Here is a 27,869-nt window from a genome sequence, read left to right as displayed (position 1 = left end):
ACTGAAGAGCAGGGAAGGCATCTACGAAGCTGTGCGGGCAGCAGCTGAATGGCTGCCTGTAGGAGGAGTGGCAGGTGGGCTCCCGCAAGGACAGGTGAGTGAACCCCAGGACCTCACGGTGCTGGAAGTGTACCTACAGGAAAAGGAGGGTACAGAAATAGAAATTAGGCTTCTCATTGACTTTGAAACCATGTAAATATTGGGTTGGCCAAAAAGTTCATTCAGATTTTTTCCGTAAGATGTTACTAAATTATTTTAAAACATTTATAAAAGAAATTCTGAAAAACTGAAGGCAAAATGAAACAAATGATCATAGCGGTATTTTGAATTGGTGACTTAGCCAAATGGAAAGTAACTATTTCAAGTAACTTTAAAACATGATAATGTGATTGACAATCCCTAGCACAAAACCAAAATCAAAAGCTGGAGGAAAAAGAAAAAGGTCAAAAGCTGTTTGCAGCAGTCATGTTGGTAATGGTAGTGCTGGGTTTGGTTTTCTAAGGTGCAATTGTATGAGTATTGTGACATAAAGCAAATAAGGATTATGTGGATGTTAGGAACTGAGATTTTTGGCAAAGTTGAAGCCCTAAGTTGGAATTGGCAGTACGATGATTTTATCTTCAAAGAAAAAAAGAATTTCTTGTAAAAAGGCCTGGAAATAAGAACCAACCTAGTAGCACTGAGCTTCCCAGTAACCCCCCAAAATAAACAGGCTTTCTTGGGTAAATGGATGATTCCAAGTCAGGGACAGACAATAAATAATATATAATTCCAAAAAGTAAAGAAGCTTATCAAACACTAGTGAGGGCTTGTCAGGAACACTCCTGTGCCACCTTGAAGAGGCTCCCACTCGTTAAAGGTGGGATAATGTGAAAAGCAATAACAATGACTGCAATGAATTGAAGTGTTCCAAATACATTTCAGTCCATGGATTCATAACAGTATATATGTTAAAAGCCTCATTAGTCATCTTTGGCGAATGCTAGGGAAACTATTACATACTGAATTTGTATAAAACTTTCCAATCAAAATCTCAAAATTTTTAGTGAGAAACTTGACCTTGATGGGTGAACATAACTTACTCACTGTCTGGTTTTATTCTTGAGATGGTCCCATTCAGATACCATCAAGACTTTTCATGATAACCTCTTCAAATATTTGAAAGTAACCATTGACAAGAAAGTCTTTGCACAGGTGGTCACAAATGCCTGAAGATTATTTATTACATTTTCCCCAGTTGAGAGAAACTTCTTTCTTGCCATTAACCAGAACGTAGATAATTCAGCCTCTTTAAATTATACTTTAAGGGTGGTGTTTCTTTAAGTTAACAGTTCTTCCTTTTATTCCTTTGACAAATGTAATGTCAAACGGTTTTTGTGATAATGTGAATGGATTTGGAATCTGATCAAATGTTTTTCATATCAAGTATTTAAAAATAATGGGCATTTCTGTATATCTACACAGATAACTGCTGCCAGTCTTAATAATTTTTCTTTAGAGTTCAAACACTGATTCCTTTAGAATTATAAAACTGATTATATGTCACTAGTGAACAATTTTTAACCCTGTAAGGAAGTTGAAGTTTTGCTTTGAATCCGTACATTTTATACATACATGTTAGTATACAGTCACAAGGTCTGGGGAGTTCTCTGTTGTGTCCATTCAGGTGCTGAAAATGTCACTTAATGGCCATTTTTGGTACCAGTAACTTTTCCTTCAACAAACCTTCAAAGTGAGACCCATTCACTAAAAACACTAACAACAACGATAATAATAATGCTCTGTTCAGTTCACAGACTCTTGCAAAAACTCTTGTAGACTTCAATTTGAAACTGAAATCGGAAATAGGAAAGTTCCATTTATGAATAATACTGTTAGAAGATAAATGGTTGGCATGGCAGATGACCCAGAGACAGACCCAGTTCAGATCATTAAATCAACATTTCCATTGCAGGCCGATGAGTACTGACTGATGTACAGCACCAGCTGGAATCCCTCAAAAGAAGTTCTTTTGTCAGAGTGGTATTCTGATTCCATTTCTTTCACAAAGCGAAAAACAGGTGGGACTACAGTGTCTTGGACTTTGTTAGATTTACCTCCTGATAACGTCATTTAATGAAGAGTTCAGGTGTACAGGCTACCCCTTACAGACGAGAACTTCTCTGTGAATAAAACAATGGATTTCTTCAATCTCAGGCTTTTCAGATTGAATTTTGCCATAAAGTCTTTTTTTTATCCTTTGCATTTTTTAATGTAACTATAATTGATTTACAGTATTGTGATAGCTTCAGGTGTACAGCTTCAGATTCTTTTCTATTATAGGTCTATTATAGGTCAAAAAGCGTAATCACACATGCCCTGTATATATGAATAGGTGAAAATACTAACCAAATTAATTGAAAAAATACCCACACACAACAACAACAACGATTCACTAATGAGAAGCAACTTACAGCTAAAGTAAAGCTCACTAGATATACTCTGATAGTGCAGGCATCATTAAAAAGGAAAAGAAAGAGCTTGAGATGCTCATTAACTCTCTATGTTTTAAGGAAGCAGGATTTTTGACCAAGTAGCTTAAAAGCCAGCAAAACAGGCATCCAGTGATGGCAACTGTAGTGTATGAAGTATGAAATGACAAACTTACAGGATAACTGTATTGAATATAGTTCCCTGTGCTATACAATAAATCCTTGTTGTTTATCAATTTTATGTATAGTGGGGTGTTTCTGTTAATCCCATACTCCTAATTTATCCCTCTTCCCCACCTTTCCCCTTTGGTAACCATAAGTTTGTTTTCTATGTCTGTGAGTCTGTTTCTGTTTTGTAAAGAAGTTGACTTGTATTATTTTTTTAGATTCCACATATGAGTAATATCATATGATATTTGTCTTTGTCTGATTTACTTAATACGATAATCTCTAGGTCCATCCATGTTGCTGCAAGTGGTGTTATTTCATTCTTTTTTATGGCTGAGTAATATTCCGTTGTGTATATGTACCACATCTTCTTTATCCATCGATGGACACTTAGGTTGCTTCTGTCTTGGCTGTTGTGAATACTGCTGCAGTGAACACCAGGGTTCCTGTATGTTTTTGAACTAGCGTTTTCTTCTTTTCAGGATATATGCCCAGGAATGAGATTGCTAGATCATATGGTAATTCTATTTTTAGGTTTTTAAGGAATCTCCAGACTGTTTTCCACAGTGGCTGCACCAATTTACATTCTCACCAACAGTGTAGAGGGTTCCCTTTTCTCCACACCCTCTCCAGCATTGATTATTTGTAGACTTTCATCATGGCCATTCTGAATGGTTTGAGGTGATATCTCATTGTAGTTTGATTTGCATTTCTCTAACAATTAGTGATGTTGAGCATCTTTTCATGTGCCTGTTGGCCATCTACATGACTTCTTTGGAGAAATGCCTATTTAGGTCTTCTGCCCATTTTTTGATTGGATTGTTTGTGTTTTTTTGGTATTGAGTTGCATGAGCTGTTCGTATGTTTTGGAAATTAAGCCTTTGTTGGCTGCATGATTTGTGAATATTTTCTCTCCATAGGTTGTCCTTTCATTCTGTTTATGGTTTCCTTTGCTGTGCAAAAGCTTATGGGTTTGGAGTTGGGGGTTTTTTGGAGCATGAGCCACCCATCTCCTCGCGTAGCCCTGCACCTTGCGTGGCCCTGCACCTTGCGTGGCCCTGCAATAAACCTTTCTCTGCTCCAAAAAAAAAAAAAAAAAAAACTTATGGGTTTATTAGGTCCCATTTGTTTATTTCTGCTTTTATTTCTTTTGACTTGGGAGACTAATTGAAGAAAATATTACTACAATTTATGTGCGCAAATGTTTCACCTATGTTCTCTTCTAGGAGTTTTATGGTGTCCTGTCCTATGTTTAGGTCTCTAAGCCATTGTGAGTTTAATTTTGTGTATGGTGTTAGGGAGTGTTCTAATTTCATTGATTTACATGAGACTGTCCAGCTTTTCTCCATTGTATATTCTTGCCTCCTTTGTTGAAAATTAATAGACCATAGGTGCGTAGGTATATTTCTAGGCTGTCTATTCTGTTCCATTGATCCATATGTCTGGTTTTGTGCCAGTACCATGCTATTTTGATTACTGTAGCTTTGTAGTATTGTCTGAAGTCTGGAAGGATTACGCCTCCTGCTTTGTTCTTTTTCCTCAGGATTGCTTTGGCACTTCTGGGTCTTTTGTGGCTCCATATAAATTTCAGGATTATTTGTTCTAGCTCTGTGAAAAATGTCATGGGTAATTTGACAAGGATCACATTAAATTGGTAAATTGCTTTGGGTAGCATGGCCACTTTAGCAATATTAATTCTTCCAACCCAAGTCTTTATACCTTTCTGTCAGCATTGGTATATAGAACTTATAAATTTGTTCTCTAGTATCTTGTTTATTCCCAGTGTCCATTTAGCTTTGACGATTTCATCCTTAGCAGCCTGTCTGGTATGGGGTACACTGTGGTGCCCCCATCCAGAACAGTTCCTCTAGGTGACACACCCATCCCCAATGCCAACACCTGGTTGTCGAGGCTCAGAGCTGTGGCCCTCCTGGGCACTGCTACTGCCAAGGGGACATGCCCCTCCCAAGGGGACCCCCTCCCATGGGTCAGTCTATGACCAATGGCTGGTTGCTGTGGGCACAGAAAAGTCCAGTCCCCTGGCCTCAGTTTAGGACAACTCGAAGGGGCATCCCTGCTCTGGAACTCCCTGTGGGATCAATGAGGCATCACTGGAAGCCTCTCCTTCTGCCCAGCCCTGGCCTCTTCTCTTCCTTGGCAGCGTGTCTACGGAGCACCCATAAAGCTTATACAGAAAACTCTTCATGGCCAGAGTCTGTTTCCAGGGCACTCAGTCTAATACACATATGTTTTTGAAACATAATGTTGTACGCATTTCTTTTGAGGCAGTCAAACTACTACTACACATCAAGTGCAGTTACTAACATCAGTACCCGTCAGTCGGCAATGGAAGCTTTTCTGATTTCATAATCTTCCAAACTGAGTGTGTCTCCGGGTCATCTGACATGTCATCCGTGCAGCTTCTAACCATGTTCTTCAGAAATGGTACCTTGCCTGTTTCCTGTGCTTCATTGGTCTCAGACTCATTGCTGACAGTTTCTACATAGCCTGGCAATGTGAGTGATTCTGCAATTGCAGGAGGAGTTTGGCTTTAGCTATTAAATGCAGGACTTTGTAACTAGCTTCTTGTACTCAGACTGGTACAGTTGTAACCAGACTCATAAATACTTGTCCTTCTTACTTTGTACCTGCAGACAATTTTCCCAGTTCTAATATTTTTGTGTAAGAGTGATGTTTTGGGGAAAGGTGCTGGCATAATTCCCCTGGTATCTTTGCCTCCATCAAATACTACATTTAGGCTGAAGAGGAAGATTATTGAAACACACAAGTCTGCATTCTAGATCAGCCTCATTATAGTCCCTGATTAGAAAATGTTTCTACTATTCTGACTTGGTATCCCTGATGATGTTCCTTTAACCGAAAAGTTGTTCATTAAGGTGCGAAAATATGTCTTTATAAATATAAAATAGTATTAATAATATTGACCTAAATAATTTTAATAAATATTTACATATTTAAATATCAAGTACAATAAAGTAGACTATATGTATGTATGTAGTAACTTCAGAAATCAACTTTTCAAAAAGTTTTGGTTGAACAAATTCTTAAGAAAGTTTTCAAATAAATTGGGTTGGAAAATCCAAAAAGAATGCATGCAGTAAGCAATATTGATACATTCCTTTTTTATTTAATTAAAGGATTAAAATTCTGAAATATTCATGACATATATAAGTTGTGTAATCTCTTGTCCAAAATATTTCAAAAAGTAAATTATTTGAAGCTGTAAAGCCCTGTAGTCCTTTCTAATGAGTTGATTTAATTAAGTAGGTTATTTTTTCCCCTTTTTTTTAATTTGAAGTATAGCTGATTTACAACGCTGTTTTACTTTCAGATGTATAGCAAAGTGATTCAGTTATGCATATATATACACATATATAGATAATCTTTTTCAGACCCTTTTCCATTATGGGTTATTACAAGATATAGAATATAGTTCCCTGTGCTATATAGTAGGTCCTTGTTGTTTATCTGTTTTATATACAGTAGTGTGTATCTGACACCAAGTTCTTAAAGGATAATCTTAAAGGTGAGAAAAAGTGGCTCATGGGATTGACAAGGTATATCATACAGAAATCTTCCTAGAATCCTCTTTAGACTCTCTCTTTATCAGATCTTTTTCACTATCAGCAACTGCCAAAAATCATTCTCTTTCCCTCTGTCTCCTCACACATACACATGTACACACACACACATGCACATGTGTACATATGCACACACACAGTTCCCTACCTCCCTGCCACACCACTTTCTCTGCCCTTCCTCCTCCATCACTGGCTGTCACCTCTGTGGCCAGTGACCCTCACTGCCTTCCAAAGCCCCCTGGGAAGCATACCCTTGCATCCTTCTCTGATTCCTCTTCTTCCGTGGGAAGCAGACGCTTGGAATTCGGATGGACCCATTCATTCTCTGCTTCATTACTTACTAAGCCATGATGGCCACCCTTGCCAAGACCAGTACCATGTACTTTCACATATTTGCTTTCTTTTCTTCAGATTCTACAGTTGAGCACCAAGGAATCCTTTTTTTTTTGTTTTTTAATAGATCTTTATTGGAGTATAATTGCTTCACAATACTGCGTTAGTTTCTGTTGCACAACAAAGCGAATCAGCCATATGCATACACATGTCCCCATATCCCCTCCCTCTTGCGTCTCCCTCCCACCGTCCCTATCCCACCCCTCTAGGTCATCGCAAAGCACCAAGCCGATCTCCCTGTGCTATGCGGCTGCTTCCCACCAGCTAACTGTTTTACGTTCAGTAGTGTATGTATGTCGATGCTACTGTCACTTCACCCTCCCACCCCATGTCCTCGAGTCCATTTTCTATGTCTTCTGTAGGTTGTTATTTTTAAACATGTTTTTAAATTTCTAAAAAATGATTCATTTTGAAATTTCATCAAGAATCAGATCTTGCTGAGTTTACATCACTATCCAAGATGAAAGGAAGGGAATGAGGGAGAAGAACAGATTTTAAATCATTCATGTGTTATCGGGGAACACTTAATACCAGAAAATAATCGTAAGCATTATCACACATGCCCTGTATATATGACTAGGGGAAAATACTAACCAAATTAATTGAAAAAAATACCCACACACACTGAACAACAACAACAACGATTCACTGATGAGAAGCAACTTGCAGCTAAAGTAAAGCTCAGCTTGACAAGCTGGACCAGTGGGCATCAGGGAAGGCGTGGCTTAGCCACTCCCAGCCCCCCTGGCCGCAGATACTATATATTGGAGGAAGTGCAAAATAGTGACGGATTCAGGAGGTTTACAGAACAAGTCTATGTATAGTTTCACTTTTCAAATAGACTTTAGAGGAATTTTAGGTTCACAGCCAATTTGAACAGCAGTGCAGGATTTCCCATCTCCCCCTGCCCTTCCCGCAGCGTCCCTCACTGTCAGCATTCCTCTCTAGATGGTAACTCTGTTATCGTTGATGAACCTATTCTGACGCCTGTTTATCACCCAGAATCCACAGTTTGCTTCAGGATTTACTCTTGGTGTTGGACATTCTATGGGCTTGGACAAATGTAGAATGACATGTGTCCACCATTACAGTATCACACAGAATCGTTTCCTCGCCCTAGAAATCCCCTGTGTTCCATCTATTCATCCCTCCCTCCCCACCCCTGACAACCACTGATCCTTTTCTGTCTTCAGTTTTGCCTTTCTCAGAATGTCATATAGTTGGACTCTTAAGGTATGTAGCCTTTTCGGATTGCCTTTTTTCGCTTAGCAATGTATGTAATGCACACGTATGGTTTAAAAATGTAATTTCAACAGTTGTAAACTTTTGAGTGGCTGTAAACAATAGTTTACTAGTATGAAAAGTTGACAGACATCAGTATCTCCCGGCCCAGGTGCACCCCGTGGGCGGCACCCTGACGGGACCACTCTACCCTGCAGTGCCCCCTACTCGCCACTCTCCAAGAAATCCATTCTCAGCTCCCAGAAATGGCCCTTCTTTTAGGTTGCAAACGGTTTTCCAAAAGGAAAAAGACTCCTGTATCTGAAACCACTCCTGTGGTTTTCCTTTCACATTACCTGGTCGTTAGGTGTCCTCAAGTGCTGGGTGCTTCACCACAGAGCTCCTTGTCCTCGGCTGTGAGAATTGAGACAGTATCCAGTGAGCTAACGCTGTATCCAACTTAAGACCGAGGACATACTGGGATCTGTGCTGGGGGAATTATCTGGTGAAAATGGATTTTTTTTTTGAGCAATGAAAATCACAGAAAAGCATAACACCTGTCACTTTACCAGGCCTCTTCAAGGCCTGCAGTTAGAGGCTTGGAAAGAATGGCACTTCAAATGCTAATTATCTGGGGAGAAAATGTCCCTGGAGGCCTTACTCCCAGCAGCAGGAGGCCACAGCTTCCAGCTGGGATCCTGGTGAAGACGGAACCCAGCTCTGGACACATGGGCCTCCACCTTTCTGCAGACCGGTGGCAGCTCAGAGCCTAAGCCCGGCCTTTCCCAGAAGGGCAGGGTTACGTAACCGTCGCTAATTAAGACCTTTCAGCCGTAGTGACGCGTTTGTTTGAAGCACTGTCAAGAAGGATTTATGGGCTGTAGGTCTTCTTCTCACTTGAGGGAATTTTTAATCCCGTTGTCCGCAAATCTGTGAGTCACTTTTGATGACAATAATTAGGAAAAAGAGAAGCTGAAGGATCTGAGAGAGAAGAGGGCTGAGAAAAATTGGCGATTTTTGGAGTAAAACCCAGGATGGGTAAGAGAAAGGAATCTGAGGCTTCAGAACCTCTATCCTGTGACTTTGGGGTGGAGAGTGTGTGCAAAAGGGCCGGACCCTGGGAGATTTGATGCGAGGATGGCACAGGCAGAGTGGTTCTCGAGTCTTATGGTTGTGTGCCATCTTGGGTAATGAGAAGGACGGGGGAATTGCCTTCTTAACCGGGTCAGCCAGGGCTGGAGGGCTGGAGGCCTGGGTCCTGGGTCCTGGGGTGGGGTGAGGGGCACTGACTTTAGGGTGAAGGGCCAGAAGAACCAGGCCAGTGAGTGCCTCTCAGCATGGCTGATACGTGACACCAAAGCAAAGCAAAGCCAAGAACAGCAGGAGATGATTGCTCATTTAGTTTACGCAAAATGCCATTTTATTAAAGTGTTTGATCCGTATGGTCTTAGTTTAGAGAATATAACAACATTTGACTGGAAAGTTGTATGGAATTTCAGAGTCAGTGATTGGAAATGAAATCCCAGAACTAAGCCTGCAAAGAATGAGAGCGTGGGTTCTAAGAGGAAAAGTTACGGCTCTTTTCAGTCCTTTCCCAGCGGCTCTTGATATTTTTCCTTCCCCTTCCCTTTCCCTCTTTTTCTCCTTCCTCCCCTTTCCCTCCTCTTTTCCTTCTTTCTTCCGGGGGGAGATTGTCCCGGTTATCCATTGCTGTTGAATAAACTTAGAGGCTGAAGGCAGCGCCGTTGCATCATATCTCATGGTTGGGTGGGCTGGGAATTTGAGCCCGGAGGGGCAGTGCCTTGTGCCCGGTCAGTTGGCAGATGGGCTGGGCTGGCAGTTGGGTGTCGGGGGAGGGGAGATGGGTTCACTCACGTGTTGGTGCCTTAGCAGGGAAGGCTGTGAGGCCGGGCACCCTGGGACTGTCCACCTGGGCCCCTGCACACAGCCTCTCCAGCGTGGTGGCTGCAGGGTCGCCAGACTCCTGCCATGGCCTCTCGGGGCTCCCAGAAAGGACAGTTCTAGAGATAAGGAGTAGAAGCTTCTAGTTCATTAAGGCCTGGGTTGTATTCTCTCGGTCAAAATAGTCACAGAGCCTGCATTCAGGGGGTCCAAACACAGACACCACCTCTAGATGAGAAAAAGCATCAAAGAATCTGCAGCATTTTTAAAGTCAGATTTATTGCGGTATAACTGACATACAGTAAAATTCTACCTCGAGGGTAGAGCTCTGCCCCTACCCTTAGCCCTTGGCAGCCATGCGTGTTTTCTCTCCTTTAGCTTTTCCTTTTACAGAATATCATAAACATGGGAAAACCCGGCATGTAGCCTTTTGAGTCGGGCCCCTTTTCCTAGTGTAATGCATCCGAGGCCCACCTACGTTGTTGGTGAGAGTGAGACGTTCCTTCCCGCTCACTGCTGAGCAGTGTTCCATCCCGTGGACGGACCATAGTTCGTTTTCCTCTCCACCAGCTGAAGGGCTTTGGGATGTTTCCAGTTTAGGGTGGTTATTACTAAAACTGCTATAAACATGGCATACGGATTTTTACGTGAACTTAAGTTTTCACTTCTGTTGCATAAATACTTAGGAGCAGGATTGCTGGATTGTATGGCTAGAGCATGTTTAACTCCGTAAGAAACTACCAAACTGTTCTCCAAGTAACTATTACCATTCTGCATTCCCATTAAAAGTATGAGAGTTTCAGTTGCTTTGCATCTTCACTAAAATCTGGTCATTGTTTTATTTTAACTCTTCTAGTTGGTATATAGTGGTATCACATCACGAATTAATTTCCCGGGTGGCCGGTGATGTCGATTGAGGGCCTTTTCATGTGCTTATTTCTATCGTTATATTTTCTTTGTTGAAGTAACTATTTAATTATTTTTGACAATTTTTTGAGTTTTTGGTTTTCTTATTATTGAGTTTTGAAAGTTTTTTGTGTATATTCTGAATAAAAGTCCTTTATTGGATATGTGTCTTACGAGTATTTTCTCCCAATCTGAGACCTCTCCTTTCATTTTCTCAACAGGTGTCTTTCATAGATCAGAAGTTTACTATTTTGATGAAGTCAGATTTATCAGTTTTCTTCTTTCGTGGGTTGTACCCTTGCTGTCATATCCAGAAATCTTTGCCTAACCCAACATCACAACTATTTTTTCCTGGAAGTTTTATAATTATAGATTTACATTTAAGCATGTGACCCATGTCCATTTTGAGTTAGTTCTCATATACGGTGTAAGGTATGGATCCAGATTGGGTTTTGTGGGTTTTTTTGGCATATGAATGTCCAGTTTGTTCCAGCACCATTTGTTGAAAAAACTATCTTTTTCCACAGTTGGCCTTTGTGCTTTTGTTAAAAACCAACTGATATGTATGTGAATAATTTCTGAACTCTGTTTTATTGATCGATGTGTTCCTCCTTTCACCAGTAACACTTTGTTTTAATTACTATAGATTTATAGTTAGTTTTGATATCATGTAGTAAAGGTTGTCCAATTTTGTTCTTCTTTTTTGAAATTGATTTTGCTATTCTAATTTCTTTGTTTTTCCATATAAATTTTAAAGTCAACTTTTCAATTTCTAAAAAATGCTAGCTGCAATTTTGATTGGGATTACATTCAACCTGTAGATCAATTGGGGGAGAATTGACATCTTTGTTATGTTGTCTTCCAATCCATTAATATACAACTCTTCATTTACTTGGGACTTTGATTTCTTTCATCAGTTTTCAGCATACAGATCTTGCATACAGTTTGTTAAATTTATATCTATTTCATGTTTTAACTGCCATATAAATGGTACTGAATTTATTTTATTTTATTTTATTTTATTTTATTTATTTATTTTTGGCTGCGTTGGGTCTTCGTTGCTGCTCGTGGGCTTTCTCTAGCTGCGGCGAACAGGGGCTACTCTTCGTTGTGTTGTGCGGGCTTTTCATTGTGGTGGCTTCTCTTGTTGCAGAGCATGGGCTCTAGGCACGCGGGCTTCAGTAGTTGCAGCACGTGGGCTCAGTAGTTGTGGCTCGCGGGCTCTAGAGCGCAGGCTCAGTAGTTGTGACGCGCAAGTTTTTAGGGCTTAGTTGCTCCGCAGCATGTGGGATCTTCCCGGACCAGGGCTCGAACCCGTGTCCCCTGCATTGGCAGGCAGATTCTTAACAACTGCACCACCAGGGAAGCCCCAGTACTGAATTTTTAATTTCAATTTCCAGTTGTCCATTGCTCATGTTTCAAAATATAATTGAATTCTGTGTTTTGATCTTGTATCCTATAATCTTGCTAATTTCAGTTCTAGGAGTATATAGTTGGTAGACTGAGGAATTTTCTACGTGGATGATCATATTGTCCGTGAATAGAGAGAGTTTTTTTGTTTTGTTTTGTTTTGTTTTCCTTTTCTATCTGTATGCCTTTTATTTCTTTTTCTTGGATTACTGCACCAGCTTGCCCTTCCAGAATAGGAATGGTAAGAAAGACACCTTTGCTTTGTTGCTGATCTTAGGGGAAAGCATTCAGTTTTTCATCTTAAATAAGTTGTTGGTTATAGGTGTTTTACAGATGCCCCTTAGCAAGTTTAGTAAGTTCCTTTGAATTCCTACTTTGAGAGGTTTTTTTTAATCACTATTGGAGGTTGAATTTTGTCAAATTCTTTTTCTAAATCTATTAAGATGATGATATTTTTTAAATTCTATTGATAATGTTGAATTACCCTGATTGATACTCAAATATTGAGCCAGCCTTATGTTTATAAGATAAACCCCACTTGATTAGGATAAATTGTGATTTTTACATATTGCTGAATTTGACTTTCTAATATTTTATTAAGGATTTTTGTACCTGTGTTCTCAGGGATATTTGGCCTGTAGTTTTCTTTTTTTTTTTTTTTTTTCAACATCTGTTTCTTATTTTGGTGTCAGGATAATGCTCTAGAATGTCTTTTATTTCATTCTTCTTCAAATGCTTGGTAGAATTAGCCAGTGAACCTTATGTGCTTAGAGCTTTTTTTGTTGGAAGGGTTTAATTTTGTATTCAAATATTTGATAGCTGTTTGACTATTCAGGTCATCTATTTCTTCTTGAGTAGATTGGAAGTGTGTTTCTTTTAAAGAATTTGTTCATTTCGTCTAAGTTGTTGAATTAATGAGCATAAAGATACTCAAAATGTTCCTTTATTCTTTTACTCTCAGTAGGGTTTATAGAGGTGTCTCCTGATATTGGTGATGTTGGTAATTTGTGATTTCTGTCTATTCTTGATCAGTCTGGCTAAGAGTTTATTGATATTTAAAAGAACCAGCTTTTGCATTCATTGATTTTCTCAATTATTGTTTATTTTTATTTCGTTGATTTCTGCTCTTTTTCTTTACTGTTTCTTTACATAGGTTTAATTTACTCTCATAGATTCTTAAAGTAGAAGTTTAGATTCTAATATAAACATCTAAATGCTATAAATTCCCCTCTAACACTTCTACATCCCCAAATTTTGATATGTTGTGTTTTTCACTTTCATTAAACTGAAAATGCTTTCTAACTTTCCATGTGATTTCCTCTTTAACTCATGGGTTATTTTGAAATGTGCTCCTTAATTTTGAAGTTTTTAGGGATTTTCCACGTATCTTTCTATCATTAATTTCAAGTTTAATTCTGTTGGGTCATAAAACATACTTTTTGTGATTTCAGTTATTTTTAACTTGTTTAAGTTTGTTTTATATGACATGTATATTTCAAATATGTCCATCTCAGTTAAGTTCCATGTGTGCTTGAAAAGAATGTGTATTATGTTGTTACTGGGTAGATTTCGAAAGAAATATTATGTAGGTCAAGTTACTTGATGATGTGGTTCTGGTCTTGTAGATCCTTACTGATATTCTTTGTCTACCTTTTTTTTTTTTTTTAAATAAAGGAGTGTTGAAGTCACCAACTATACTAATAGATTTGTCTAGTTTTTACTTTCAGTTTTTTCAGTTTTGCCTTTCGTATTTTGAAGCTCTGTTGCATCCACATTTAGAATTGCTGAGTCTTCTTGGTGAATAGATCACGTCATCATTATATAATATCCCTCTTTATCATTGGTTTTATTCCTTGGTAGGGTATTTACTTTGACTGATATTAATATAACCACTCCAGGTTCATTTTAATTAGTGTTTCATGTATTTTTTTCCATTCTCTTACTTTTAAGCTATTTGTGTCCTCATATTCAAAGTGGGGTTGTTTTAAACACCGTGTAGTTGGGTCTTGCTCTTCATCCAACTGATAATCTCTCTTTTATTGGTATAGACAACAAAATATATTGATAATATATTACATTATATATTTGATGTAACTGTTGATAGGATGGGATTAAAACCTGCCATCTTGTTAATTGTTTTCTATTTGTTCTCTCTCTTATTTTTTTCCTTTTCTCTTCCTTTTGCCTGCCTGCTTTCTGATTCATTAGATATTTTTACAATTACATTATTTTTCCTACTCTTGCCTTATTTATATCTCTTTTCCAAATCTGTTTAGTGATTACTCTGGCGTTTAAAATATATATCATTCATTAATTACGATGTCTCTTGAAATCCACTGTGTGTATAATGTAGGGACCTTGTAACAGTATACTTTCAATCCCTTCTTCCCACCTTTTGTGCTATTGTGGTCAGTCATTTCATTCTTACCTATGTTATAAGCCCACAATAAATTGCTACTATTTTTTGAGAGTGAGCCAAAATAAGAAAAAAACACATTATATTTACTTCATTTTAACCATTTCCAGAAGTCATCAATTCTTTGCATAGATCTAAAGTTTTGGTGTCTGATATCATATTCCTTTAACATTTGTCATAGTGCATGCAGGTCTGCCAGTAATGAATTCTCTCAGTTTTTGTCTTTCTGAAAATGTCTTTATTTTGCTTTCATATTTAGAAGATATTTTCACAGAATATAGAATTCCAGGGTGATAGATTTTTCTATCAGTACTTTAAAGATATCACCCCATTACCTTCTGGCTCACATAGTTTCTGATGAGAAAGGCTGTTATTCTTGTTTTTGTGTCTTACATGCATTGTACCTTTTTGTGTATCTGCAGCACAGACTTTCTATACTCCCTTGCTAGCCTACATTCAGCCTTTAACAATTCATTAAGAATTTCAGCTGAATTTTCCCAATTGTGTGGTGTCCATTGCTCTTTCTCTCATGCTCTGTCACAAGCGAGCCCATGTTCACATTCCTACTCCTTGGGGAGGTCCATCTTTTCTTATATTTCAGACACTTCGTTGCCCTGTGACCTCAGCTTCCTTACGGGCTCAAGAAAAGTTAGGACTCTATCGTTTGTTCAGCTTTTTCTCATGCGTAATGGCTGCGATGTTCTTTCCAACTTTCTACAGCCTAGGCAAAGCAATCCCCGTGGCCATTTTTAGTCCACAAATGTTGGATGGGTGCTGAGTGAGAAGTGGGACAGTCTTCTTGGTGACTTACTGAGGGAGGGACCCAGAGATAGCACAGCCAGAGCAGATGGGAAAAGACAGGTGGCTTGGAGCGTGACTGAAGGGGCTTGGATGAATTCTATGTTTTTCACCTCTGCCTAATGAGATGAGCTTCTGAAGAAGAGCGTAATGAAAGGTGTAGTAATTTTTAACAGGACCGTGCTCTGTCCTCACGTGTTTTGTGCTAAGAGACTCTTGTCTTTGTTTCTGTACCTTAAGCCAAAGGATCCTTTGGGATTCAGTGTCTTTCTTTTGGAACAAGCTCCTAAAGAACCAGGACCTTCCTTTGCATCCTGCAAAACGTTGTACGGCACAGCCAGTGGACTAGTGCCCTCTCCAGAGGCCACTGAGGTTATCGTCCTAAAAAGCTGCCCATGTCACGTCACTGCTGTTTTCCAAGGCTTTTGATTCCCCACTGCCTACCGTATACACTGTTGCCCACTGTGTTTGGCATGTGAGGCCATCCCCACAGTGACCTGTCCACTTCCTCCGCCCCTCTCACCCCCTGGACCCCACGTCCAGCCATGCTGTTTTCTCACCGTTCACCAGGTTTTTCATAATACCACGCCTTTGCCCACTCCATTTTCTCAGGTGCGAATGCCTTTCTCAAGGCCTTTCCCTCCTCAAAGTTCTATCCCAGACCTAGTGCAAGTGTCTTCTGATGTGAGGCCTTCCATGCTTTCCTAGGGCAGAGGCTCTGCCCTGTGTGTTTTCTAGAGTCACTTGCCTATTTCAATTCTATGAGTGCCTCCCCTAGAATATGACTTCCTTGAAGACAGGCCACTGGGCAGGTATATAATTGGGTTCAGTAGCTGTTCAATAAAAGAAGTGGAAAGTGGAAATTTTTTAAATGGTAATTTCTATGGCAGACAAAGAGAAATTTAGCCTACAAATGAATAAATAACAATACCTATGAAAAGGGATTCTTTTTTTCATGTGAAGGATAATTGGGCTTGAAACACTGTGATATATAACAGGGAAGGCAGATTTCTGGATGAAACCTTGCCTTGATCTCAAATATCGGGTAACTGAAAAAAAAATCAGAGAAAGCTTTTGTTTGCTATCCATCCTGGGATCCCTAGGAAAGGCTCGCCCATGGGGCTAAGGTGATCCGGCCCACTTTTCTGCGCGTGCCCTAAAGAATTCCCCAGCAGAAAATGAGAAGTCACCCAGTTCTTCTTCTTTGTAACGTCACGATTAGCTTCCCCAAACGTCCATCACCCTCCCCGTTCTCAGTGCTGCGATCGCCGGTGAATCGGTGAATCGTGAGCAGCAGCTAAGAGTCTCTTCTCCTCCCCCTGCCCCGCGCCTCCGGCCGCGTGTCCCGCTGTCTCCCTCGGCTGCCCTGGAGCAGTGCCGACCTCGCCCCCGCAGAACGTGCAGGCGGAAGCCGTGAACTCCACGACCATCCAGCTCCTGTGGAACCCTCCACCCCAGCAGTTCATCAATGGCATCAACCAGGGCTACAAGGTAGGCGCCTTGGGCCACAGCCTCCGGGCGGCTGTCGTGGTGTGTCACGGTCTTGTGATGAGTGAGGGGGCTGCCCGCCCCTCATTTCATCAGGAACCCACGGCAGCCGGTTACAGAGCGTGTCGACCTGCTGGGGTCACCTTGTATCCAAGGTCTTTTCATCAGCTATACTGCTTCAGACACTCAAATTATCGGTTATCAAGAGGATGGTGCACGGGAATTCCCTGGCGGTGCAGTGGTTAGGACTCTGCACTTTCACTGCCGAGGGTGCAGGTTCAGTCCCTGGTGGGGGAACTAAGATCCCGCAAGCCGCGCAGTGTGGCCAAAAACCAAAAAGAAAGAAAAAAGAGGATGGTTCATATAGAACTGAGCAATGTTATGAGAAAAGCCGTCCATTTTAAAATGACCAGTGGGAGACTTACCCCTGTTGATTGGAATCAGCACGTGTACAAACCACTTCTTCCTGGAAGGGCGTCCTCTCAAAGCACACTGGGTGCAACTGAGTGATGTTTCTACCAAGTAAGGATAAGTAGGCCCCCTCTCGCTACTTTAGGGAAAGTTCTGTTTGTAGAACTGGGACCAGCTGACTCGGGGCACCTATCCGGACTGAATTAGAGACAAGGACAGACTCCTATCTGCCCTTTGTCTGAGTACCAGAATATGTTACCTTCAGAGATGTACCTGGATGCAGTTTCCAAGTACAGGTTACCTTTCCTTTTAGATCAGCATCTCCTGGCTGGACTGGGAGACCACATGAATGTTACCTGCAGTATGTTCGCTAATCTTCTGTGACAGCAGGTGAACTCAGGGAATATCTTTATAGAGAGTTTGCTTGAAAACTTGGTCATTTCAGATTCACAGAGTGTTATTTCCTCAGACACACAGTTAATTTTTTTTTCCATTTGGATTCAACTTACTAAAACACTTGTTTTTCTCTAGAAGGGCAGACATAGCTAGAAATTTGTCCTGCCTTTTTTTTTCCCCCCAGAGGTATCTACAGTCAGAAGCTTCTTAGAAAGGAAATCATATTGATCAACGAAGTTGATTCTGCCTTCTTGACTCTCCCGTCAGGTCTTATTGGCAAGACTGGGGTGTTCATTCGATGGCTTGGTTGTCAGCCTAATCGATATAAATATGCTCCTTGTCATGCAGAGTGTCAATTTTCAGACCTAATTAACCCTAGAAATGTTTGGTGTCAGAGGAATTAAAAGTCACACTCATACATAATGTTGCCAAAACATTAAAACAACTTCCCTTGGAATGTGTATATATACTATATTTCTTTAATATTATAATCAGTCTCCTAAAATCCTTTTTAGAAAACTGGTGTCATATAAATTATAAATAATTAACATTGTTCCCATTGAACCAGGGGCTTCTTTTTGAATCAGCATAGGTGCCTAACTAGAAAAATATTTGTATTGATGTTCGATTGTACTGATGCAGTTGAATAACAGTAATGTCATAATTATTTCTAAATGTTGAAAAATAAATATGTTCTGTAACATGTTTAAGTGAACAGAAGGTGAAGGTTTGAGGAGGTCCATTTTCCCAACATGAGTTAGAGTAGATATTTTATTTATATACACATGTATAAAATAGATATATAAATATACATATTTGTACTCAATAATCTATGAGATATCTTTTAAACTCAATATTTTTCAGTGAGATTATAAGATGTAGGATGTATGGGGCTTCTTAATTACAACTTTGCTTTCTTTGAAGACATTTTAATTGTGAAATAAAATTCTGGTGCAGACTTGAGGGTGAAGACGTGCAATTAAAAGAATCTCTTTTTCACCCTGTTCCATCCCAGCTTCTGGCGTGGCCAGCCGATGTCCCCGAGGCCGTCACTGTCGTCACCATTGCTCCAGATTTCCATGGAGTCCACCATGGGTACATAACGAACTTGAAGAAGTTTACTGCTTACTTCACATCAGTTCTGTGTTTCACCACGCCGGGGGACGGGCCTCCAAGCACGCCTCAGCTCATACGGACACATGAAGACAGTGAGTACTCCTTTCCAGGTGTCTTATCAATAGCCTTTAGTCAATTGTCAAAGAGGTTTGGGCCACTGTCATATCCAGCACAGGGCAAGAGCAAAGGTGGGTCACTAGGAAACTCCATGTTCTCAGTGTGTTCACAGTCTGCTCACCCTGGAGAGATAAGTCATTGAAATTAGTAATAATGTTTGGCAGAGGTGGTCTGTGGAGTATGGAAGGAAACCTGGTTAGAGGAAGGAGCTGTGAGGACAAGAGAGACAGTCCAGTCCCAGCTGTACAGTCAGCCTTTGGTCTTGTCTTGCTAGACTTCTCTTCACTCAGATTTCAACTTCCAATCCCCTTACCTTCTTCTTGAATCTCCCTTAAAGCCTCCCAGCCCATGTCTTCCCTGACCTTCCCCAGGGGAATCTCACCTGCGCCTCTCTAAGACCCTGGACTTTCCATTGTCTCCAGCTGGTCAATTCAGATCAGCTGCTTCTCTGCTCCTAGGCCAGCTGGTGCTTCTGGAAAACATTTTCTGAGAAAATGATCACAGATGTGCACAAAGATTTATATGCAATGAGGTTAATTACAATTATTAGTAATTGGAAAAAAAATGAAAAACATTCAAATGTTCCAAAGGGAGATAATTGAAAAACTATGGAATGACAATATACTAAATATTTCATAGTTACTAAAAAAAAGTTTTGCAAGGAAACGGTCTTGATCTAATGTTACGTGGGAAAAAAAAACAGTATACAAAACTATATGAGTTACAAATTTGATACAAATACACTTGTATAAGACCATATTAGCTGAGAAAAGACCTTGAAGGAAATATATCACAATTCCGACAGTTGTTATCTCCATGTGACATGATTATGGGTATCTTTTACTATTTTCTTCTTATTTCTCTGCATATTCTCTTTGCGACAATGAGTATGTACTCTTTTATAAGGAGAATTAAAACTTAAATAAGCTGAAAAGGGCTGCCACTTGTCTCTCCTCCAGCTTCCTCCTCTCCCATCTCAGCTGGGCTCTGGCTGTGGTCCGACCTTCTGTACTTATCTCTGCTCGGTGCTGTCATCCACTGCTCCGCTCTGCCCTGCCCCCTGAGACCCAGCTTCACTGTCCTCCCAGCAGATGACATTTACAGAGGTCAAGGCCGTGCAGGATGAGCTTCCTCGCTTTCCCCCTTCCGTCTGAGTTTCCCTATGTTCTCACTCTTGGTCCTCTTCCCTCCTCTCTCAGAGGATGAAGACTCTGACCTTTCCTCAGCCCACAAATATGCTCAGGTCTCCCTCACCCAGAAGTGCCAACTCCCTGACCGTGCTGCCCACTGAGTCACCCAGCTCTCAGTATAAATGATTACTCTGACTCCTAACCTCTCCCGCTCCCCATAACCCATAGCCACCTGGCTTTCACTCCACTACTCTGCTGTAACTGCTTTGAATTGACTCAAGGTCTGTGTCAAAGTAGTGACACAGGAAGAATAGAAATGGATTTCTTGACCCTCTGAGACCACTGATATTCCTTCCATTAAAAAGATAAAAAGTAACTCTGCCACTATTAACTGATCCCTGATGTTCTTCCCATACTCTGACTTTGATCTGCTACCTGCTTTTTGTTTAACTGAAATTTTATTGAGATAGTTATAGATTCACATGAACTTGTAAGAAATAATACTAAGATCCCATGTACACTTTGCCCAGTTTCCCTCAATGGTAACACTTGCAAAAGTATAGTACATCACAGCCAGGATATTTACATTGATGCAACCCATCAGTCCAATTTAGATCTCTGCAGTTTTATTTGTTCTCGTGTGTGCGTGTGTGCGCGTGCACGCATGCGCATGCATGCGTGTATGTGTGTTTAGTTCTATGCAACTTATCACATGTATAGATTTGTGTATCTACCATCACAATCAAGATACTGCATGGTTCCAATACCACAAAGATTCTTCTTTTATAGGCATATCCATGTCCTACCCTTTCTTCCTTTCTAATCTATATGTCCTTTATTTCTTTTTCTTGCCATGTTGCAATGGCTAGAATTTCTAGTACTATGTTGAATAAGGGTGGTGAGAGCAGACATTCTTGCCTTGTTCTTGATCTTAGAGAGAAAACATTTGGTCTTCCACTGTTAAGTATGATATTTCTTATAGCTGTTCTTTATCAAGTTTAGGTAATTTCCCTCTGATATTAACTTGCTGAGAGTTTTTGTCATGAATAAATGTTGAATTTTTTCAATTGCTTTTACAGCATCAATTGATATGACCGTATCATTTTTCTGTTTAGTTTGTTAATTGATAAAGTGGATTGATTTTCAAATGTTGAACAAAGCTTGCATGCTTGGAATAAATCCCACTTGGTCATGGTATATAATTATTGTTCATGTTGTGGGATTCAGTTTGCTAATACCTTATGGAAGATGTTCTACATCTAAGTTCATGAGAGATATTGGTCTGAAATTTTACTTTACTGTATTTATCGTCTTTGTCTGGTTTTGGTATCAGCATAATACTGGCCTCATAAAATAAGTTCGTACTCTTCTGTTTTCTGGAAGAGGTTGTGTAAAATTGGTATTAATTCTTCTTTAAATGTTTGGTAGAATTTTTCAGTGAAATCCTCTGTTCCTGGAGAGTTCTTTTTTGAGAGTTTTTAAATTATAAATTCAGTTTCTCTAATGGTTCTAGTACTGTTCAGTCATCTATTTCATTTTGGTAGTTTATGATTTTCAAGGAATCAATCCACTAAGTTGTTGAATTTCTGAGTGTAAAGTTGTTGGTAGTACTTCCTTATTGTTTTTCTAGTGGCTGCAAAATATGTAGTCATATTCCCTATTTCATTCTTTCTTCTGTTTTTTTGTGGAGGTTTTTGGTCATTCTTCCTAGAAATTTATCAATTTTATTGATTTTTTTGAAGAACCGCTATCTTGTTTCATTAATTTTTCTCTATCGTTTTCTTATTTTCAACTTCATGGATTTCTGCTCTTATTATTTCCTTCCTTCTGCTTGATTTGGGTTTATTTTGCTTTTCTGTTTTTAATTTCTTGGGGTAAGCACTTAGATCATTGATTTGAGGTCTGTCCTCATTTCTGATGTAAGCACTTAGTGTTATAAATTTTCCTCTTCACACTGCTCTAGCTGCATCCCACATATTTTGATATGTTCTGTTTCATCTTTACTGAGCTCTATATATTTTTATTTCCTTTGAGACTTCCTCTTTGACCCATGGATTATTTAGAAGTGTGCCATTTAATTTCCATGTGTTGGAGATTTTCCTGTTGTCTTTCTGCCATTGACTTCTAGCTTGGCTCCATTACAGTCAAAGAACACACTTTGCATAATTTCACTTCTTTTAAATTTATTGAGGTTTGTTTTATGGCCCAGAATATGATCAATCTCAGTTAAGGTTTCATGAGTTCTTGAAAATATAATGTGTATTCTGCTTTGGAATCTGCCTTATAATTATACACTTTATATAGCCCTCATCAGATTTTAGGATTAAAGGAGACAGTTGGTCAGATTGTAGCCTTCTCTTTTTTAAAAAAAATATTAAGGCTACCTCATCAAGTTCTGTGTGTACTGGGCCTGTCATAATTACAGGGGATTCATTCATCCATCTATCCAACATACAAACATGTATATGTACTTCCATTCCGAGGTTTGTAGAATACCTATTATGTGAGAGGTAGCCAGCTGCGTGTTGAAGGGGGAGCAGAGATAAGTAAGCACAGCCTCTGCCTTTAGAGCTCCCAGCCTAATCAGATCTGACGTGGACAGGACTGAGGTCAGTGCCGCTGAGGAAGGAGGTCGTTACCAGTGGCTGTGGCAGCCCAGTGAGGAGTGACAGAAAATACCTGGGAGAGTCAGGTCAGTCTTGTGGAGGAGCTGAGAACTGAGGTCAGCCCTGATGGATGAGCTTTTGATGCCGAGAATGGTTGAAAAGAAATAGAACCCGTAAAAGCAAAGAGAGTAGAAGAGAGTGTGAGAGGGCATGAGGTATTTAGCTCAGCTTCAGTGTAACCTGTGGGGTGGGGGTGACCCTAGAGAACAAGTTGGGAGCCGACCCAGAAGGGTCTCAACTGCTAAGTTAAGATGCTTGGACAGAGATAGTCTAGGTATTGGGGAACCACAGAGGGATTTCCCTTAGGGCTATGACTTGAGTGTTTCAACAGCTCTGTCTGGAGGTTTTGTGATGATGGGCTAGAGATAAAGGTGATGCAATCTGGGAAGAAGGCAAATAATTATGTGCACCTCTACACCAGCGGTGGAGCCAGCAGTAGGGGAGACGCTAGAGGCATGTCACAGAGAACTGGGGGCTGGTTAGACTTAGGGGGTGGGAAGAAGGTGTTCTCCAGGATCACTCCACATACTTCGGCGTAGGTGATGGGGCAGCTGGTGATGCCCGTGAGTGAAAGGTGGGAAACAGGTCCAGGGTTAGGACGCTGGGTTTAGTCGGATCACACTCACATGGAGGCAGGTGTGGCCAATGGGCAGCAGAGAGTCTGAAGACGTAGATTTGGGAGTCCTAGCAATTAGCGATTGTGACCTTATTTTCCGAGGAAAATAATTGAGGGAATATAATTGAGCACGTGGTCTAACCACAGATGGAAATATCTGAAATCAGTGCCATCCACCTAAGTGGATGCAGTCGCTTTGGGAATCAGGCGGGCGTAAGAGAAACGGGAGACTCACTGGCCTCTGGCACCGTCGTGTGAGGGGAGGCTGGTCCGGGGACAGTGCAGGGGGTGGCGAGCAGAGGGGCCTCTGGAAGAAGAAGGGAAGCTCTGCTTGCTCGGAGGGTCCGTGCTCCACTCCTCTGTAGGAAAACACAGCCTAACAGCTTTACGTTTGCAAGCGGGGTGGGAAGGGAGAGTCCCCATAACTAAGGAAGGTGGTAGTGAATTCTAGGAGCGGCTGTCAAGCACCCCTCATGGCTCTTCATCATTTGGACGTTTTCCTCTCTTTCATTATTGAAAGACGAGGCCAGGGCCGCATCTCAGCTCCAACCACAGCCAGGTCCAACTGGATATCAGATTTTATTTTCCAGAGGACACTTGTTAAAAATAAAAAGTGGCAAAAGCAGAGAACTTCTTCAGATAAATGAGAGAAGACTCCTGGCTGAATTCTTTTCTAGAAAAGCCCTATTGTTGCCAGTTAAACAGACAGACACAAACTATGGGGAAACATCCCATAATGCTGTGCAGCCAGGAAACAGAACCTTAAAGGCAGCCAGGCCCACCATTAGTAAGGAAAAGAGAAATAGGAATGTCTTGGGAATTGAGAACAATGGCAGTGATGTCATCTTTTTAGAATTTTCTAACTGAGCCACCATTTTTTTGATAGGCAGGGAGCCTGTTCATCCTACTTAGAAAGATAGAGCATCCTTGTAAATAGGGACGATCTCACTGAAACGGGGGAGGTAGGGCTGCTGTCAGCTCTGGGGGGGCGGCCTTTAAAAGAGGACATGGGACTCTGGGTGCTGGAGAAATGGCCCCCATCGCTCTGTAGTGACAGCGCGGATGGCGCCATGGTTGGCTCCACATCCAGCTGGCCTCCTCCTCCAAAGCTCTGATGAAATAAGAACTTGGGGCCAGGGTGTGGGAAGCAGGAGGCACAGTAGAGAGGAAACAGAATATAAATTTAAGCCTAGACATTGCCAGCTGGTTCCAGCAGAGCTAGAGGACAAGAATATTTGGGAAGGAATCCAGGAAGCAGAAACACTGAGAATAGAAAAGGAACAAAAAGCTTTCTTTGCTGCTCTATCGGTTGAAAAAAGAACAAGTCATTTCAAAAATCCATCAGAATGTCTTTCTGGAAACTCAGAATTGGGGGAGGATGAGATGGTCTTGACAGCCGTTCTATTTTACCATGTTCCACACTCAAAGAGTGAAATGTGGGCTTCCCCGGTGGCGCAGTGGTTAAGAATCCACCTGCCAATGCAGGGGACACGGGTTCGAGCCCTGGCCCGGGAAGATCCCACATGCCACGGAGCAACTAAGCCCGTGTGCCACAACTGCTGAGCCCCCGGACAGCCCTGCGGTCCCTCCAGAGCAAGCAGGAGGCCCCCGTGCCAGGCCCAGCTCTGGGCTTGGTGACTCTGCATCCTCGGGCAGTTGCTTCACTGCCCTGGGCCTGGCATTGAATTTCACGGCCGCAAAGTCGGGGAGGGATCCGAGCAGATTCGTAATGTCCCTCTGGCTCTAAGAATCCGTGATCTTGGATCTGTTGAACTCCTGTTGTGGCCTCTCAGGCCTTTTCTCTCCGGTGTTCTTCAAAGTGACAGCAAGCTCATCTTAGAAATGGCTTTATATTCTGATGGTACGATAACGTACAACTAGTAACAATAGCAGCCAACGTCAATCAGCATTTTTGTGGTGCCAGGACACGCTAGGCGCTTCTGTGTTTTATTCCATTTCTTCTCACGATTACCTTGCAGAGTGAGTTATTTTTATTTGCCCTGTTTCACAGATGAGCAAACTAAGGCTTAGAGAGCTTAAGTAACGCACAGCCAGCAAGCAGAGGGGCCAGGCTTGAACCCCGCTGAGCCCAGCGTTAAATCGCAGCTCCACCACTCTGCCCTCCTGCACTAGGAGGGGCTACGGTCAGGGAAACTCCAGGGAAACATGCCGTTTTGCTGGAAATTTCTCGTGCCTGCCCTGCCCCTGGGGCCCCTGGGGAGAGTAAGGGTGCAGCCTGGAATTCTGGATCAGGTCGGCAGGCATCGCCCTGCAGCCAGGTGTGGCCGGGACACGGCTGCAGAGGCCTCTGGGGACGCCGGTGCACGCGGTTGCTTTCGGGATCCAGCCACCTGGTTGTTCCAATTAGATCAGATCAGGGGAAAGACAGAGAAGGGATTGTGTCTACCTCTCCTGCCGCCGGTCTCTGCAGTTCTTGGCGAGGCCGGCATGAGGCCGAGTGAGATAATCTATGTGACCGTAGCCGGGTCACCTTCAACACCTCGGACTCCCTGTCCCTTCTGGGTTTTCTCTGACATTTCCCGCGGGCTCTGGCCCAGCTCCCTGCCCCCTTCCACAGTGAGAACGTTCCACACAAATCTGACCAGAGAGTATTGGGTTATCGTGCTAACAGATGTCTTTGTGTTTAATTGCTAGAACCGGGACCTGTGGGACACCTGAGTTTCACAGAGATCCTGGACACGTCTCTCAAGGTCAGCTGGCAGGAGCCCCTGGAGAAAAACGGCATCGTTACAGGTAAGGGTCTCCGTCTTCAGGTAGAGGAGGAACACGTTTGCCCCAACACAGAGTGATGGACCCAGCCCCAAACACCGCGGCTGGCAGCGCACAGGTGCCTGCAGCCCCTGCAGGGTGACTGGCCGCAGGGCCGAGGGCAGAGGGCTCGCTTGTCCCCCACCCCCAGGCGGTGCCACCGAGAGCCCCTTCCCCTGCTGGGCTGCAGCCTCGGAGTTTGGAGATTTGGTCTCCTCGCCTTGTCTGAACAAGCCTCTGGCGCCTCCGATCAGCCGGAATCCGTGTTTCTGGTGCGCCTCTCGTGGGCCTTTCTCTCCCTTAGTTCTCACGGCAGCTCAGTGAGGCGACTGCTGAGATTACGACCGTTTCACAGCTGAGGAGACTGAGGCTCAGGCGGGTGGGGTGACCTTTCCTTGGCAGCTGTGCCCTGGGCGCCTGCATGTGCGGGAAACACTGCCGCCACCGCCGTGCGGCGGCCCCGGTGCCCCGGCCTGCGAGTGGCCAGGCCACACCTGTCGCCTGCCCCCGATGCCAGTGCCAGGCCGCCGGCCCCCTCGGGACCCTCGGGGGACCTCGGGGTGAGCAGCGCCCGGGAGCCAGGGGCGCGGCGCTGGGCGCCGGCCGCCTCTCCTCTCCTGCGGCGGGGTCTCTGGGGAACAGTTCACCTTTGTAGGGCTTTTCATGATTTTTTGTTGTAGAAGAGGTTTCTGAAAAACCTTTCAGGTTAAAGCTGAATTTAAATCTTAGTTTGGGGAAGAAAATTGCAGACTTGATAAAATCCGCACGGTCTTCGGCCTCAGGGGAAGCTGGGGAGGACCGCGTCCCAGCGGGTTCAGGGCTCCCCTCGCAGACCCCTCCCCCTCCCCACACACGGGCATCGAGACACCCTCACGGGGCTGCGGGCGACCCCGGCGCTGCCTGGCGTGGTCTGCCCTGGGCGGCCCTTTCCTTTCAGCAGACGGCACTTGGAACGTCCCGCCGGCCGCGAAGCGTTCTCACGGCGCGGGCCCCCTGCTCTGGCAGCCCTCTCTGGGCACCTCACGTCCATCCGCCGGTGAGCCCGCGGGAGCCGGAGCTGTGCCGCCCCTCAGCGAGTGGCCAGGTGGTCCAGCCGACCACCGAAGCCCCTGGGGTCCCTCGTGAGCCCCGTGGCCCAGGAAGCGTGCTCGCGCCGGCTCCACGGTCAAGAAGACTGTCCAGGAGTGAGCCGCGTGGACCAGGAGCGATCGGCTGTCCCCGGCCTGGCTGCAGGGTCAGGGTCCCCTTCCTCCCGCCCTGTGTCCTGGGTGGCGGCACCCACCGCGTGCCGGCTCTTGTTTAGTTCCCGAACAGCCAGGCAAGGTGTGTCTCATGACCCCGTCTGAGACCTTGGGCGCTCATGTCCCAGGGTCACGCGGCCAGCAGGTGGCCAAGCCAGGGCAGGGATGCCGCGTCCTCTCCTTCACATCATCAGCCCCTGGACGCGGGTCCGACCCGCGCTCCTCACCCCAGCCCAGGGCGTCCCTGTCTCGGGGCCTTGCTCTCCGTGACTCGCTGGATTCCTCGGCGTGCCGCAGGCCAGAGACACACCTGACCATTCTGCTTACCAGGTGGTCAGGTGCAAACAACTTAGTGAGTATTTCTATCCTAGCACTTTAATAGCCGTTTGAAAAGAGAAGACACATTAATTGAAAGAAAAGGATATTTGCATTTCCTTCTCAAATAACCAGTTAGTTCCTGAGGGGACGTGTGCACCCCCAGGTACTGCCCAGCTTCTCCAACTTGGAATCAGAGCGGACCTGCCTCCCGAATCTCCTGTTCCACGTCGGTTTTCACATTGTTCCTGTGTCCTTATCACAGCAACCACCAGAAACTCAGCTTTGCAAAGACAGGGTGCATCCAAAGGAGCGCG

General features: G+C 42.9%; 1 protein-coding gene across 3 annotated transcripts in view; it reads left to right on the top strand.

The window, feature by feature from the left end:
• SDK1 (sidekick cell adhesion molecule 1) overlaps positions 1-27,869 on the top strand; it is a 539,173-nt gene that overhangs the window by 372,603 nt on the left and 138,701 nt on the right. For all 3 annotated transcript variants that reach the window (XM_068566067.1, XM_068566068.1, XM_068566066.1), the window contains exons 17-19: positions 16,663-16,778; positions 18,598-18,790; positions 25,883-25,981. In XM_068566067.1, coding sequence (XP_068422168.1) covers positions 16,663-16,778; positions 18,598-18,790; positions 25,883-25,981 — 408 coding nt within the window. The remainder of the gene's footprint in view (positions 1-16,662; positions 16,779-18,597; positions 18,791-25,882; positions 25,982-27,869) is intronic.

This window comes from Eschrichtius robustus, chromosome 16, assembly GCF_028021215.1.
Source record: "Eschrichtius robustus isolate mEscRob2 chromosome 16, mEscRob2.pri, whole genome shotgun sequence".
In the NCBI taxonomy this organism is placed as follows: Eukaryota; Metazoa; Chordata; class Mammalia; order Artiodactyla; family Eschrichtiidae; genus Eschrichtius; species Eschrichtius robustus.
The sequence above is the reverse complement of the archived record's forward strand: the minus strand, read 5'-3'. Positions and strand labels throughout refer to the sequence as shown.